Below are 16346 nucleotides of genomic sequence, written 5' to 3' on the forward strand. Positions count from 1 at the left end.
AAACAGGAAACACAGTCTATTTATATAATACTCTCTTATCTAAAAGTGAGGGATTCTATTTGGATCAGATTTTTTAGGTATATTTTGGAGTCCTCAAATAGAATTGTCATATTGTCTTGATAACAATATGATATTCTTTTAAAAAAAATTAAATACTAATTGCATCGAATATTTGTGTTTAAAAATTATTTTGACTTAAAATTACTTGAAATAAGTCAATCCAAAATAGAGCTAAATCAACTAGTGTATTATTTTTGTTAGTTAAAAATTAAAATGTATATATATAAAATTGTAATTAGGTAATAAATAAATACTACTTTATTAATTTGATGTAACATGATGTGAATAATTTTTATTCCTTTTTACTGTTTTTGGTGTGTCCTCATAAAATATGTGGGTTTTAATTGGGAATAAAAGTCAAATATATTAAATTAAATTTGGCATTTTAGGATATGGGATATATAATCAGCTGTGAAATTGGACGTACTCCATTGTACAGCTATGGAATCCACTAACAAGGGTTGTGATGGATTGATAAATACTCCTTTACTTAAACTTTTAAAAGTGAGCATTTTAAATGTTCGTATCAAATAATTAATGAATCCTGGCTATTACAATTAGTTAAGTTAAAGTACCTAAACAATTTAGCAAATTTTGATACAATTGAAGTAAAAAATTTTAAATAATCATTCATGGAATGAATTGGAATTTTTGTATTTATTCAAATTTATGGTATCCACTATTTCTTGTGAGATCCATTTGTTAATTTTATAACCACAATTACAGGGTCGCTAAAGAAATGGAGTAAGTATAATAGTACATCTTATCCACATCTCCGTTTTTTTCTCTTTCATATATTCACGTATTGGTTGGTCCGTAGGATAAGATAGATATAATATATTATAAATTAGGATATTTTATAAAATTATTTTATCTTATTTTTAAATAATTAATTTTATTATTTATTATAGAGTAATAAAATAAAATAATTTTTATTATTAAACGCAAAACAAAATAATTATATAAACTACTATTACTATTTTAAAATAATTATCATTATCTACCAACCAAATGACCGGTTACATCTTCTAGTTTCTCTTCTTATCAAGTCATATCATGTAGTGCCTTTTGTCCCTTTCATAATCCAAAGAGAAAAAATAAGTACTAGCTTTGTCTTTTCCATTTCAATATTGTTCTCTTGGTTCTAAAATAAGTACTTATCATTTAAATTTTTATCTCTATAAATTAAACTTATATCTAATAGGCATAATTTTTGAAATATTATGACTTACGATATAAAAATATAAACTTATATTTCACAAAATAGTTATTTACTTTGAGGGGTAAGAATTTAAGACCAACACAAAATATGAGCAAAAGTGCAAATGACCCGACGTGACTAACTTTACCTAGGGAAAACTACCTTACTAGACATATATCCATATCATATATACTAATTCTATCTATACTTTCAAAAAATTATGTATCTTATTAGTATTTAAGAGTTTTTACCATATATTGAGAATGATACACCTAAATACATGTAACTTTCTTACTAGATACACTAAAATAGGCAGAGAATACGAACGAGATTTGTCTATATATTTCAGATATATGCGAATCTGTATCCAAAGTAAATTGACATCTAATTCTTACCTCAAGTATTCCGAGATATATGTATTTGGATGTATTTGGACGCATCAAAATCTAGTAAAATTCGTAATATTACAAACTAGAATATATCTAAATAATTAGTTTCTAAACTAGCGGAATTTCTAAAAGTTTCCCCTAAACCTATTCATTCATTTTTTTGGGCCCAATTCAAAATTAGGAAATGAAACCCAAAAACATTCAATTGGGCTTCAACTTCCAGTTAAAAGTGGGGTTCATTTCCCCAAATTTGAATTGTATGCATCTCCCGCCCTTGCCCTAATCGACACCACTCTCTGCCGGCGAACTCTTTTTCCGGCGAAATCGAGTTGTAAGTTTCCTGCATTTCTTCTTCTCCAGTAATTACTAGTTTTTGTTAGCTTCCATTTATGAATTGGTTTACTTTAATTTCTACTTGAATATGTTCTACTTTGGCAGAAATGAAATATGGAATTCTTCTTTGCTTTCTTTGTGATAATCGTTCTCTTCCACGTTATGTTCCCGGTTGATATATACTAGTTCAATTTTTTCAATTAACTGGTATGAGAGTCATGAAATCTCGGGTTTAATCCGTCCAAGCTTTGATGGACGGAGACGGAGTTATCCTGTATTTGTGCCGGTAGGAGATAGCAAGTATCTTGTGAAATTAGTCCAAGTGTGTGCAAGCAAGCATGTACTCCACATTTATAAAATAAAAATGGGTTTGAAGTCAAATTTTGCATATCATAGCAAATTTTGAGAAATAATGTTATGGAAGAAGGGGACGAAGATGTTAAGGCCTTAAAAATGGATTTTTTGTTTCCATATTGCGAGTTATCAGCCCTTCGGAAAGGAAATGTTGAGTTTGATAAGTCGTTTACTAAATATTTCTACTTTCTGATTGTGATATAATTCTGCAGGCATAATTTGATTGAGTGCTATAATCATGGCAAAGAATCTCATTCAGAGGCCTCTTATCTTTCAAGATGAAAACTCGGATATATACTTCAAAAGTACGATCTCATTTTACTTGTCTATCTGAAAGATTTGATAAACTGTGCAGCTAAGCTTACTGATGTTTTTCATTAATTATTTGTAGAGGGTGTGATAACTGGCAAATCAAAGAGTGGTAAACCTGAAGCTGTTAAAAAAGGTACTACAGGGCTTAAAAGTCGTAATCCCCTCAATGATATCACGAACAAATCAACTGCTCTTTCTGAAGAAGCAGCAAAGAAAAAGAGTTCACAGAAGGAGGTTAAAGTTCCAAGTGAGCTTAACATAGCAGAGGAGACATTTCAACATGATCACAAAAAATGTGTCGAGGCACAAAGTTCAGGATTGACGCGAAAACATTTCATGGAATTGGTTCTGCCTGGTTGTGGTAATTTCTTCTTTCTTCTGGGATGTGAATTCAGTTCCAATCTGTTAACATAATGGCTCACCTACTGACAGGCCCAACAAGTAACACAACCTTAATCATTATTATAGTTTCTAGCTACAAATTGTTATCGATATTACTTGGATAAGTTTTATTTCTTCAAATTGTCTGTTGATTGGATTGTGATTGCTCCATTATTTGGAAAAGACATAGTTATTCGATGCTGAAAATGAGTATTGCATTGGTGCAATATGATAGTCACCGCTATTTTCCTTTATACATTTTTTGCTATACATTTATCATACTTTGAATCCAATAAGATACTCGAAGAAAACCTTATAGCACATTTTTTCCTGCTGCAGATTCAGCTTCTCACATTGACATACCAAAAACAGAAACGGGAATGGTGAGTCTAGTACTTCATTCTTCTGCATTTTCACACGGATAAGTATGGTCTTGAAGAAAAAAATCTGTAAGGGTTGTAGTGATCTCATACGACTAATTTTTTTGGCTCAACAGAGTGATAAAGGAATTGATAACTCACACTGCTATCCCGTGCCAGAAGAATTGTCTATGTCAGAGTTCTCTTGGTTGAGATCTTTATGGGATCCATCTTCTCCCAAGAAGATGGATTCTCCACCCTCCTCTCCTTCCGAATGGGCGTTTGAGCCGGTTGAATTTACACTCAATGAAGAAAAAGATTGCTGAAATGGCTAATGAGCTGCTCTATTTAGTCGATGACATGTATATGATATTAGGTAATTAACAATTCTAAATTTGGCACTAGTAATTCAACAGTTATGGAGTATATTTATATTTCAGCTTAGACTTGTCTGAAATTAGTTTGGGCTAAGTAGTGTGAGTTTGTAATCTGAAATGACATTTAAGTATGTGTGAATTCATGATGGTTAGTTCTGAATTTTGCCCAATGCATGAACCTTTTTGTGTTTATGCATGGTTCGGAGAAGAGCCTCTCCCAAGTGAGGGGTAATGTAGGCAGCTTACCTTGGACAAGATATTAGTGATTGATTCTACGATTCGAATCAGTGATCTGTTGGTAGAGACAACTTTACTTTTACTTCAAGACTCCTCTTAATTTTCGGCATACAATATTGGTGCACTTGTGGTGATACAGTATACAAAGTCAATATCCAATATAATTGTTTACGTAAATCTATACTAACAAACATAAACCTGTCCCTTTTAACTTTTAAATTTTATTTCTAATCAAATAATATCACATAAATTGAAATAGAGTGAAATATCATTCGTGCTGAAACTTATACCACTATTATTTTACTTTATACGTCAAACCAAATGATCTAAGTAAATTATTCTTAGATACAACATTGATGCAAAACATACTACTACTACTAAATACTAATCAACCATTATGATTAAATGAACGTAAAAAAACAGAAAACTACTACTACTAATCAAGTACTACATGATTAAATGAACGTAAAAACATGTGGGTAAATAAGTTGGTGCCAGTGAAAAACCACTTCTTTATTCCGGTGGGAGTTTGCACTTTTTTTATTTCCTATTGGATGTTTGGTATTTGTATTAGAGTCGACTAATTCAGATTCACACCGAATAGGCTCCATTTGGATAGCCTTTTTATTAAGAATTTTTTCATATCCAGAACTCGAGAGAATTTGAATTATTATCTCCACAAAAATTAATAAAATTGTTTTCTCTTTCCCTCCAAAAAAAGGTTATAGCAAAGCCCATTAGCTCAAAATCTCAAAATCCAAACAGTCCCTTACATACCACTACAGTCTACACCCCACCTTCGTCGGCGCCCAATGTTCCGTCGACACAACCATACTGCTAACCCCTCACCGATCACTTCTTCTAACCCTAATTCCTCCACTATTTTTCATTCCTCCGCCGCCGACGCTGCCGCCGTTCCACATTCCGGTACCATGTCCGACGACGACCACTTAGCTCCTCCCTTCTCCAATAACAACTCTCCATCTCCGTCGCATTCGAGGTCTCCGCCGCCGTGTAGAGACAACAAGCTACTAGCACTGCCTCCACCTCCGATGCTTACGCCGGCGTCGGTGTCAGCTCGGACGCCGGTTTTTCCAGCTCGAGAAGATTGCTGGTCAGAGGCGGCGACTCATACGTTGATAGAGGCATGGGGTTCCAGGTATGTGGAGCTTAACCGGGGAAATCTCAGGCACCAGCACTGGGAGGAAGTCGCCGATGCTGTCAACACAGTTCACGGCCATACCAAAAAGCAGTATCGTACGGATATACAGTGCAAAAACCGTATTGACACCTTAAAGAAGAAGTATAAGATTGAGAGGGCTAAAGTATCTCAATCCCCCGGCCGTTATATTTCCACTTGGCCTTTCTTCAGCAGCCTCAATGTTCTCATTGGCATCACCGCGAAAGTTTCGCCACCGCCGGCGGCGGCAATATTACCTCCTCAACGGAGAATGCCGCCTACGCAGGCAACGTCACCTCTTCAATGGAGAGCGCCACCGCCGGAAACGTCACCTCTTCAATGGAGATCGCCACCCCCGGAAATGCCACCTTTTCAATGGAGAACGCCACCGGTACCTCCTCCGCCACTCTTGGGCATTCCAGTTGGTCTCCGATCGAAGCGCCCAGCTGCAGCCATGGACTACACGGTGTCCCGGAGAAATTTCTCGGTCATGGCAGCAGCAGCAGCGGCTGCGTCTGATGATTCATATGAAGAGAAGGAAGAGTCGGAGACGTCGAGTGTGGCAGCATCAGCTATGGCCATTGCTGCTTGTAGAAGCAAGAGAAAGAAGAGTGGGGGTTTGGTAGAGGGTTATAAGATGCTAGCTGAGTCAATAGGAAAGTTTTCGGAGATATATGAAAGAGTAGAAAAGGCAAAACAGAGGCAAATGATTGAGTTGGAGAAGCAAAGAATGCAATTTGCAAAGGACTTGGAGATACAGAGAATGAAGCTGATTATGGAGTCACAAGTGCACCTTGAGAAGCTTAAACGCTCTAAACCGCAGTTCAGAAGATGGTGAGTGACTCTTTCTTGTTTTTTTTCTTCATTCTATGTGATTTAGATTCATATAAGTGCCTGTGCATGTATCCTATGTTGCTGTAGCAACCCAAAAATGCCGAGATCCTCCAAAAGTAGTGCATTTTTGGAGGGTCTGAGCAATACACCATGTATCTATGTGTGCAGTCTTTGAATGTAAAAGGAGGGCATTTACATCCAATCTAGTTTGGAATTGATATAGCTGAACCTGACCTCGTTTGGGATTGAGGGATTGTTGATTGTTATTAACTTTGCATCTTTACTTTCCAGAAATACGAATACCTTTCCTTTTTAAGTGTCCTTATTAGTTGATATACCATCTTTGTTGGATTTGTCAATTATTAGGTATTGACTATTGATGGTATGATCCTCTAGCAGCTGTTAATTCATTGTATCTGGTTTCTGAGGTTCCTTAAATTTACTTTAATCTTTGTGGTTTGGAGTTTTCGAGGGGAGGGGAAATTTTGACTCATTGAGTTAGTTTACCTCAAATCTTGTTTCTCCATTATGATAACTCTCCCCTGGACATGCAATTTGTGGAAGTCTTTTTCATGGCTAATCGTAACCTGAAAAGATCTTAAGATGCAGGGAAATTAAGAATTCCTAGGAGCTAGTGGCTTCCCTTCAATCTTTAATTGTGCTAGAAACAATGTAGTGAAGTTGAAAATGATCGGAAGGGCTTCGGCTAATCAAGGAGATGGGAACTAGGGTTTCTCCTGGGGTTGTGAACTCGACTGTCTTTGCTGAATAAATCTCAATTATGTCTCGGTGAGATAGTTGATGCAGAGCTATTTCATTTCTGCGATATCTTATAAAAGTTACTCATGTAAACTCACTCACTATGAAATAAGGCAAATATTGAGGCTATCTTTCCGAGTCATGTCTGTGTTAAACTAGCGGTTACGCTAAAACTGCAGATGGGCACTTCTGAATGAGCTATAAATACGCTAAAACTGCAGATGGGCACTTCTGAATGAGCTATAAAACATTACATATGAAGTTAATTGGTGTGCATATGAGACAATTGTTTTTTCCATTTCTGCTGCCTTTTCTCTTTTCTTTTGAATGGTGGTCAGCTAATTACTCTGTGTTCTTGGTGCTCAGATAATTGCTTGTAGATGGAGGGTGGTGGCATGCTCTAGAATCTTAGGCGGGGATGTTTATGCAAGCCATATACATACATATATATTTTCTTTAGCGTCTTAATTCTGCTACTTTGAAGATGAATTACAGATGTTAGTTCCACGCTTGGTCGTTGCTCAAGAACTTGTATCTAGCTGCTTAAAATCTGGAGTAATTTTGTAACTTATCTTTCTCTATTACATGTTTTTTGCACTCCAGCTAGGTGAAAATGTAGACTTGAGACTTACTTTACCGTGCTCCTAGTTATATATTATTCTAAGCTTCAAGCTGTTGATGATGACTCTCTATGCACTAAGTGGATGCATGAAGGTTTAAACTTTAGTACACTGGATTGTGACCATAGTTTGTGTTCTTTTTGGACAGCAAAAAATATAAATATTTTCATAATCCCGAACATACAGAAAACTTCTCAGACCCTACTTGTGAAATTACTTTGGATATGTGTTGTAATGAGGAACCTACAGAAAACATTCAAGTTCATGAGAAAAATATTGTAACATGGATTGTTGCGTAAAATGCCTGAGACTCACTGCCCAAATTATAGGGCGTACCCCTGGAGGCTCACCCCAAAAGCGCCTTTGAAAACACTGGGGGCCTTGCCGCCCCGAAAGCGCCTTTGAAAACACTGGTTGTAAGTGGCCCATCAACAGGAGATTTCATTTCTCACCGACAACTTTGCTTAGGCTTGGTCACTATCAATGTCGCCATATGATATGACAATAATGCATTTTATCACTGACCGAAGAGAGCGACCTTTAAGTCAAAGTTGCTTTGTTTTCATCCGGAATGCTATTTTATTTGTTGGTTAGTTAGTAGTTGTATCTTGAGTCAAGGGCGTCTATCATAAATAAGGCAGAGTGTGTGTTATTTTATTTGTTGGCTAGTCAGGAGTTGTATCTCGAGCCAATGGCCTATCATAAACAAGGTTAGAGTGTGCTATTTTATTTGTTGGCTAGTCAGGAATTGTATCTTGAGCCAAGGCTGCCTATCATAAACAAGGTAGAGTGTGCTATTTTATTTGTTGGCTAGTCAGGAATTGTATCTTGAGCCGAGAGCCTATCATAAACAAGGTAGAGTGTGCTATTTTATTTGTTGGCTAGTCAGGAGTTGTATCTTGAGCCAAGGGTCTATCATAAACAAGGTAGAGTGTGCTATTTTATTTGTTGGCTAGTCAGGAGCTGTATCTCGGGCCAATAGCCTATCATAAACAAGGTAGAGCGTGCTATTTTATTTGTTGGCTAGTTAGGAATTGTTTTCGGAAATGAAAAAGTATGTGATAATAACATAAACATTTCACATATAAAGAAAGAAAAATGTAATCAAACAAGCAAAATGTTGTTTTGCTCTCGTTGAGAGTCGAACTCAAGACCTCCCGCTTACTAAACGGGTGCTCTAACCAACTGAGCTACGAGAGCTGCTTGTTCAATAAAAATTAAAAATGATATTGTAATAATAGTTAGCAGTTACTTATAAGGGCGTGGTCTTCATTGATGCTCCTTTACGTGTGTGCATCGTCGGTTCAATTTGATTTTATATATTGGCTCAATATATCGGTTTTTGATTTGTGAACATGTTAAATCGATAACTAAATCAACAAGATATTTACTATCCGTTTTGGTCTTTAACGGTTCAATTTTTGATTTAATCAATAAAAAAATGCTCATATGATTATATATATACGATGTTCATAAAATAGAAATAGTAGCAAGAATATAAATGCAATACATACTCTCAATTTTTCTTGTAATATAATATATATATATATATATATATATATATATATATATATATATATCGTACCTTTATTTCCTTTTTGTTTTGTCTATGCAATTAAGTAGATACAAAAAAATTGACTAAGCAAAAATGCATGACTTGCAAGAAGAAAGTGTGATTAATAGGATTTAGTTGTCGATGTAAATGAATATTTTGTAGTGTTCATAGGTATCCTGAAGAACATGCATGTACTTTCGATTACAAGGCTACTGACCGTGTGACTTTGGCTAAGGAAAATCCTCCATGTAGACGTGATAAGCTTGAGACTAGGATCTACGATGTAGTTATAATTATTTTGATTTGCTTTCAAATTTTATCTTTTCTTTGTACAATCAAATTTCTATTTTCATCTCTCAATAAAAATGCTTTAATTACCATCCCAAATTGTATGTTGTTGCTATTGTTAATGTAAAGTTTGCTAATTTTTAAGGGTGAAAAAAATAATAATCTATTTTCCTCTGACTTTGTGGAAAAAAATAAAATCAGATTTTCCTTTGACTTTAAACTATATATATCAAAATATAATTCTTCAGTAAATTAAAACAATGCGTAGTACTCCCTCCGTCCCATTTTATATGTCATATTTTTACTTTGTATTTGCATTAAGAAATGATATAATTTTACCCTTCTACCCTTATTTAATGTTTTCTTAAGTCAACTTTATAATAAATGATGAATACATTTTCAAGATTAATTAACTACTCTATCAAGGGTATAGTAGGCAAACTATGGTAATTTCTGCATAAATTTTATAAAATGACAATTCACAAGTATTGTGGTTTAGCTATTTATAGAAATAGATGACATATAAAATGGGACGGAGGGAGTATATAATATCCTCTACCTTTTCAGTATACTAAAAGTCATGATTTACTAACAACAATGAAACTCAATGTTCATATAAATTGTATGAATCAAAGTAAAATTTAAATATATAGAAACTATTATTAACTTGATGATTGTCAACACAAACGAGTATATATGATCAAATTGTAATTCTTTCAAACTATAACAATATATTATTGAAAATCTTAAGGTTTTAATTCATCAACTTCATAATTAATAGGAGTAAAATGGTAAACTCACTATGTCAATCATTGTTTGCTTAATAGGTGTGTCAATTCAAAAGTGGACAAGTAATTAGGGACAGAGGGAGTATCAAATTAGGACTTCCCTAATTTTGATTAGCGGTGGTTTGCCCTTTCCTTTTTTGATTTGTTTTCGATTTTTGGGAATATTAATATTTCCTTTTTCAACACGGATTTAATAGGAAATATATTACTGTAAATTTTTATCATAAGTTTAGATATGGAATCTATAAGTGCTTTGAAATATAAAATTGTCATATTTGGAAATTACCTATTTTTTTTTTTTTATAAAAGTAATGTTACAATAATTGAAATATTTAAATGCTTTTGACTTTTAAAATTCAAAAAATATGCGTAAATTGAGATGGAGAAATAGTGGAATTGGCTTCTAAATTAACTGATTTTATTTTTTCCCACAAAGTTAAGAGGAAAATAGATTTTTTTTCACCCTTAAAAATTAGCAAACTTTACATTAACGATAGCAACAAATTAACATACAATTTGGGATGGTAATTAAAGCATTTTTATTGAGAGATGCAAATAGAAATTTGATTGTACAAAGAAAAGAAACGATAAAATTTGAAAGCAAATCGAAACAATTATAACAACATCGTAGATTCTAGTCTAAAGTTTATCACACCAACAAACTTGTAATCAAAAGTACATGCATGTTCTTTATGATACCTATGAACACTACAAAACATTTCGTTACATCGATAACTAAATCCTATTAATTCCACTTTCTTCTTACAAGCCATGCATCTTTGCTTAGTCCATTTTTTTGTATCTACTTGATTTCATAGACAAAACAAAAAGGATATATATATATATATATATATATATATATATATATATATATATTATAAGAAAAATTGAGAGTATACTAATTGTTAAATTCTATAACAAAGTCTATGTTTTCAAGATTAATATCAGCTCATGGATATCTCTTTCAGCATTCTATATTACGATCACCATCGTCTTCTTTGTCCATAATAGCAAGTACTTCATCTCCAACATCGTCTTTCTCTACAATAATGTCGTCTTCTAATTGCAAAGATGAATCAATAAGTTCTTCAACGTCATTCATATTCTCATTGATAGTAGATTTTCCCTTCTTCTTTATCTTACATATTACATAACCCATGTTCTTAATTTCTCTAGCACCCAGATAACCATCATACAAAGAGTATTCCGTCATTAGCCACTCGCCATTAGCATTCTTGTTATCACTTTCGCCGTAGGTGTACTTCAATTTTTTCACGTAACCCATAAGTCTACCCTTGTTGTCAAACACCTCTTTTCCCTTTCCTTGTGGCTTCCACGTACCCTTCCCCACAGTTCGGGAAACTCTTTTCCATTTTGAATTTTTTTTCTTTTGGGGCGTTATGAAGCAACGTGTGTACTTATTAGCGCCTTCAAAAATCTGTCAGGATTCGTTCTCTGAGTAAAGATTAACAACCTCCATAAATTGGTTCTGATTGGGAAGTGGTTCATCTCGCGTAAATCCTACTAAATAATTCATGAGTTCAATATTTTTCGAAGAAAATATATTACCCAACCGACCTATCTTAGCTCGAGTCATTATTCTAGTGATTGATAATTAAAGAAATAATAATATGAATAGAGCTATATATTCCTATTTAAAAGTAGGACCAAATTAAACTAGAATTAGGAGTTACCTAATTTTGATTGGCTAATTTTTTTTTTTTAGAGGTTGTTTCCTACTTTTCCAACACGGATTTTAATAGGAAACATATTAAATTTTTATCAAAAGTTTATATATGGAATCTTTTAGTGTTTTGAATTATAAAATTGTCATATTTGGAAATTATCTAAAAATAAAGTAAGAAATAGTTACAATAATTGAAATTTCTAAAGGCCATTGAAAAATTGTTGTCTAAATTTTTTTATTTGACTCTTAAAATTTGAATCGACTAATATAAAGCAATACAAACAGTAGAGATTAATTTGATTTTCGAGAAATAAACATCAGATAAATATATTTAATGTTTGATGCTTTGATTTTTAACAAAATTGATGTATATCGGGAGTTTTGAAACTCAGATTTAATTTTAAACATTCCAGAAAATTGATTTTGAAAGGATGAAAATAATATTAATCAATTTTCCTTTATAATTTTGTGGGAAAAAAATAATATAAGATTCTCTTCTACGTTTAAACTATATATATCATGGTATAGTTTTTAGCAAATCACTATGAAACATTAGAATTAATGGTCTACCTTTTCAGTAACTTGATGCCCTATATCAACAACAATTGTTTTTTTTAAATACAATTCATATTTGACTTTGTTTTCTTTCATTTATCTATATTGTACTAGTTTGTGTTATTGTTTTTTATTTTTATTTTAGAATTTGTACTATTTTTTTTGTTAGTTGCTATGTTTTTAAATTTTAGTACTTGAATTTGCTATATCTGAATGAATGGTTTTTTGCAAACATTCTATCTACTTCTACGAAATAATTATAAGATTGACGTATATTTTATCCTCTTCAAATTCCACTTATAAAATTTATTGAATATGTTATTATTATTATTATTATTGTTGTAGTTTTTCATTTATGCAGGTTTAATTTATCCTATTTAAAAACACGTGCAAAACATTCTATCTATATTTTACCCTCTTCAAATGTTGTTGTCGTTTCTCTATTTGTGTGATTAATAGAGAAACAAACTCCGTTAATATACTTCTCAGTACTTCATCCGCTCCATTTCACTTGTCATTATTTTTTGGGGAAACTGATGTAGAATAATAAATATTTATCCTATATTAGGTATTATAGTTATCGTTTAAGAAAATTGTAATTTACGGTAATAGTATTCTCAATTCTTGTTATTCTCCTGATTTGTATAATTCATCTGATTTCTATAATTTGCTTTTTTTAAAAATATAAATTCATAATTTGTATAATTCGGTTTCTAATTATATAAATCCAGAATTTTGTATATACTTACCCTAGCTATTTGTATACGATTTATGAAAAATTTATAATAAATTACCATGTTTGTATATTTGCAAACGAAATATACAAACGAAGTTCTAAAAAAATTCTAAATGTATAAATACAAATTTTATATATACTTACTCTATTTGTATATTGTACCATTATTTAGTGTTCTCTTGAAGTCAAGTTTTCAATAAATGAACATGAATTAATTTACTTTGATTAAGTAATTTGACTCATGAATATGAATTAGTCATATGTTGGACAAATGTATAATGTCAAGGTTAATAACTTTCAAAGGGTAAAATAGGAAGAATAATATCATTTATGCATTGATTTTGCAAAATAACAAATATTAAGAAACATGTATTTTTAGTAAGAACCACATATAAATAGGAACTGATGGAGTATTATGGAACATCTATTTTTAGTAAGAACCACATATAAATAGGAACTGATGGAGTATTATGGAACATCTATTTTTAGTAAGAACAGAGAGAATATTATTTTTTATTAACTATCCTATTTTTAACTAGGAAAGGAATATTATATTCCCAAACCAAAACCAAAACGGAATAGGAAAAAGAAACCAAAAAAAGGCGTTAATTTCCTAAGTTGATTTCCCTTAGGAATATTATGTTTGTGCTCTCTCTCTATATATATTTCCATCAAAGGCAAAAGCAACACTCATCAACTAAGACACCATTAATCACCAATATTTCTATGTAATTTGCTCTCCTCAAAATAAATAATCAAAATATTAGTACAAGAAAGTGATAATAAATCAAATTAAAGAAAGATGACTTCTTGTGGCAAAGTAGAAAATCAAATTCTATGTGCAAGGGGTTGTGGTTTTTATGGAACATCAAGCAATAACAACCTTTGTTCCCAATGTTACAAAGCTTTTCTTAAAGAAGAAGAGGCCAAGAATGTATCTTACAAGAAATCTTCTCTTATTTTTCATGATGATTCTGAAGGTACAACTAAGAACGTTGAATCGACGATGAAGATTAAGCAAAGATGCATGACTTGCAAGAAGAAAGTAGGATTAACAGGGTTTAGTTGTCGATGTGAAGGAATGTTTTGTAAGGTTCATAGGTATCCTGAAGAACATGCATGTACTTACGATTTCAAGTCAGTTGGTCATGTGACTTTGGCTAAGGAAAATCCTCCATGTAGATCTGATAAACTTGAGACTAGGATCTAGGATATTGTTGTAATTGTTTCGATTATTCTTATAAATTTAATCTACTCTTTTAATTTTTAGAATTAAATTTCAATTTGCATATCTCAATAAAAATGATTTACCATCCCAAAATGGTATGTTGTTGCTATCGTTAATGAAAAGTTAGCTAATTTTTAAAGGGTGAAAAAAATATATCAATTTTCCTCTCTAACTTTGTAGGAAATAATAAAATAAGATTCTCCTTCGACTTCAAAATATATATCTCATGGTATAAATTTTTCAATAAAACACTGTGTAGTATTACCCCATGGATCAGGCGCCTTAAAGCATCCAAAATTTTCTTATGAAAAACTTTATGAGGACCTCTGTAATGAGTTGTTGTAGTGAGTTAGAGAACATTACGTATAGTTCCACCAATTTTATTAAATTCATGATTTTGCAACACACGTCCATGAAAAAGCGCCAGAGATGCACAAAACCACATTTTTAGTAATCATCCTAGCACTATTTCACTATTTTCTTACAACAGTTTAAAAAATTTGGTATATAATATTATACATATTGTAAAACTTAAGAACAAAAGAATAGTATAAAGATGAAGACAAGAGGAATATAAGACAAGAGAAACAATATGAGATAACTTTCTTTCTTTCAAGTGTTCACCAAATCTTCAACTGTCTACAATATATATGAACCCTTATGCCTCTATTTATAGTGCAACATAGAGGCATACAAAAGGTTAGTCATAAATATGGCATTAACATGAATATAATGGAGGGAGTTATGGAAGTGAATGGTTACAAGAATAATGGTTATAAAGTTGGAGGTTATGGTTATCTTCATAATGGAGGAAAGTAATGGAGATAATGGGTGAGAGTAACTTCTTGGTGTAATGGACATATATCCACACTATAATATTTTATAACACTCCCCCATGGATGTCCACAGATAATATGTCTCGTTAAAACCTTACTAGGAAAAAACTCTGTGGGAAAAAATTCCAGTGAAGGAAAAAGAGTACACATATCTTTTAATACGCTTTGAATGTTGCCTCATTAAAAACCTTACTAGGAAAACCCAATTGGATAAAATCATGGTTAAGAAAAAGAGTACAACGCGTATTTTTCTCCCCTGATAAAAACTTTACTTGTATCTCGTAGACGATGCATTCCAATCTTATATCACAACTTCTCAAATATTGACGTTGACAATCCTTAGTGAATAAGTTTACAAGATTATCACTTGAACGGGTCTTTGAACGTCAATCTCTACATTTTGTTGAAGATCATGTGTGAAAAGACTTTTGGTGAAATATGCTTTGTCCGATCTCCTTTGATTGTATCCTCCCTTCAATTCATGAGCTATATAATATTTCCATATATGGTGGCTGGAATATCCTTTTCAAAAGAAAATCTCATATTTTTTGAATATGATAGATCATGATTCCAACCAAACACACTCCCGACTTAATTCATAAATCCATATTATTTCTGCATGATTTGAAGAAGTGGTTACTAGTGTGATTCTTTGAATTTTCAAGATATTGTTGTGTCTCCATATGTAAATAATAGTCCATTTGTGATCGAGCTTTATGCATATCAAATAAATATTTTGCATCTACATAATCAAATCATTTTTGATTCAGGTATTGATCATTTCAATTTTATTGAAGCTCGTCTTTTCTTCGAAAAGAAGATCACACATCTTCTATGTGTTGAGTCACTTGCTTTGTTAGTTTCTTGTCATAACTTGAATGATAATATGACAATCCTTTCACATAACTTTCGTTATGTATATCAAATAATCTTCTAGCATTTGCATAACCAACAATCTTTAAGTGCACCAATTGCACTAATACATGACATTTTAAATCATTTTCATGAGATCAAAAAGATTCTCTCTATGTTAAGCAGTCTCAAAATCATTGGGTACTCAATGGAATTGCTTTAAGACCTTTTAAATCCTTCAAGGATTTTCATATAACCATCATCGTCTAGTTAGACATAATAATCATTCATTATGCATATTCAAGTATTTCATCTATTGCCAGATTGAAACAAGTCTCATTGCATTCACCACTGGAGAACATATCTCTATTTAATAATGTCAAGATTTTTGCGAAAATCCTTTATGCCCTGAGGCACAAACCACA

General features: G+C 32.3%; 2 protein-coding genes, 1 non-coding gene and 1 pseudogene across 3 annotated transcripts; 2 read left to right on the forward strand and 2 right to left on the reverse strand.

Annotated features, from left to right (window-relative positions):
* The first annotated feature begins 2542 nt into the window (after positions 1-2542).
* Positions 2543-3806, forward strand: LOC125817742 (protein PATRONUS 2-like). Its single transcript, XM_049497290.1, has 4 exons — positions 2543-2642; positions 2729-3010; positions 3370-3413; positions 3527-3806. Exons 1-4 carry the CDS (start codon positions 2576-2578, stop codon positions 3713-3715), a joined length of 582 nt encoding a protein of 193 aa, XP_049353247.1. The 5' UTR covers positions 2543-2575; the 3' UTR covers positions 3716-3806.
* Positions 3807-4734: 928 nt separating this feature from the next.
* On the forward strand, positions 4735-7522 carry LOC125817739 (trihelix transcription factor ASIL2-like). The gene is made up of 2 exons (XM_049497287.1): positions 4735-6017; positions 7143-7522. Coding segments are annotated over exons 1-2 (1203 nt in total). The 5' UTR covers positions 4735-4815; the 3' UTR covers positions 7144-7522.
* Positions 7523-8522: 1000 nt separating this feature from the next.
* TRNAT-AGU (transfer RNA threonine (anticodon AGU)) lies at positions 8523-8596 on the reverse strand. Its single transcript has one exon. It is a non-coding gene; the product is annotated as a tRNA-Thr (tRNA).
* Positions 8597-10991: 2395 nt separating this feature from the next.
* LOC125817664 (NAC domain-containing protein 78-like) lies at positions 10992-11624 on the reverse strand (annotated as a pseudogene).
* Between the last annotated feature and the right edge of the window lie 4722 nt (positions 11625-16346).

The sequence above is a fragment of the Solanum verrucosum genome, unplaced genomic scaffold (assembly GCF_900185275.1).
Source record: "Solanum verrucosum unplaced genomic scaffold, falcon-dt-bn FXZP01000280.1, whole genome shotgun sequence".
NCBI lineage: Eukaryota > Viridiplantae > Streptophyta > Magnoliopsida > Solanales > Solanaceae > Solanum > Solanum verrucosum.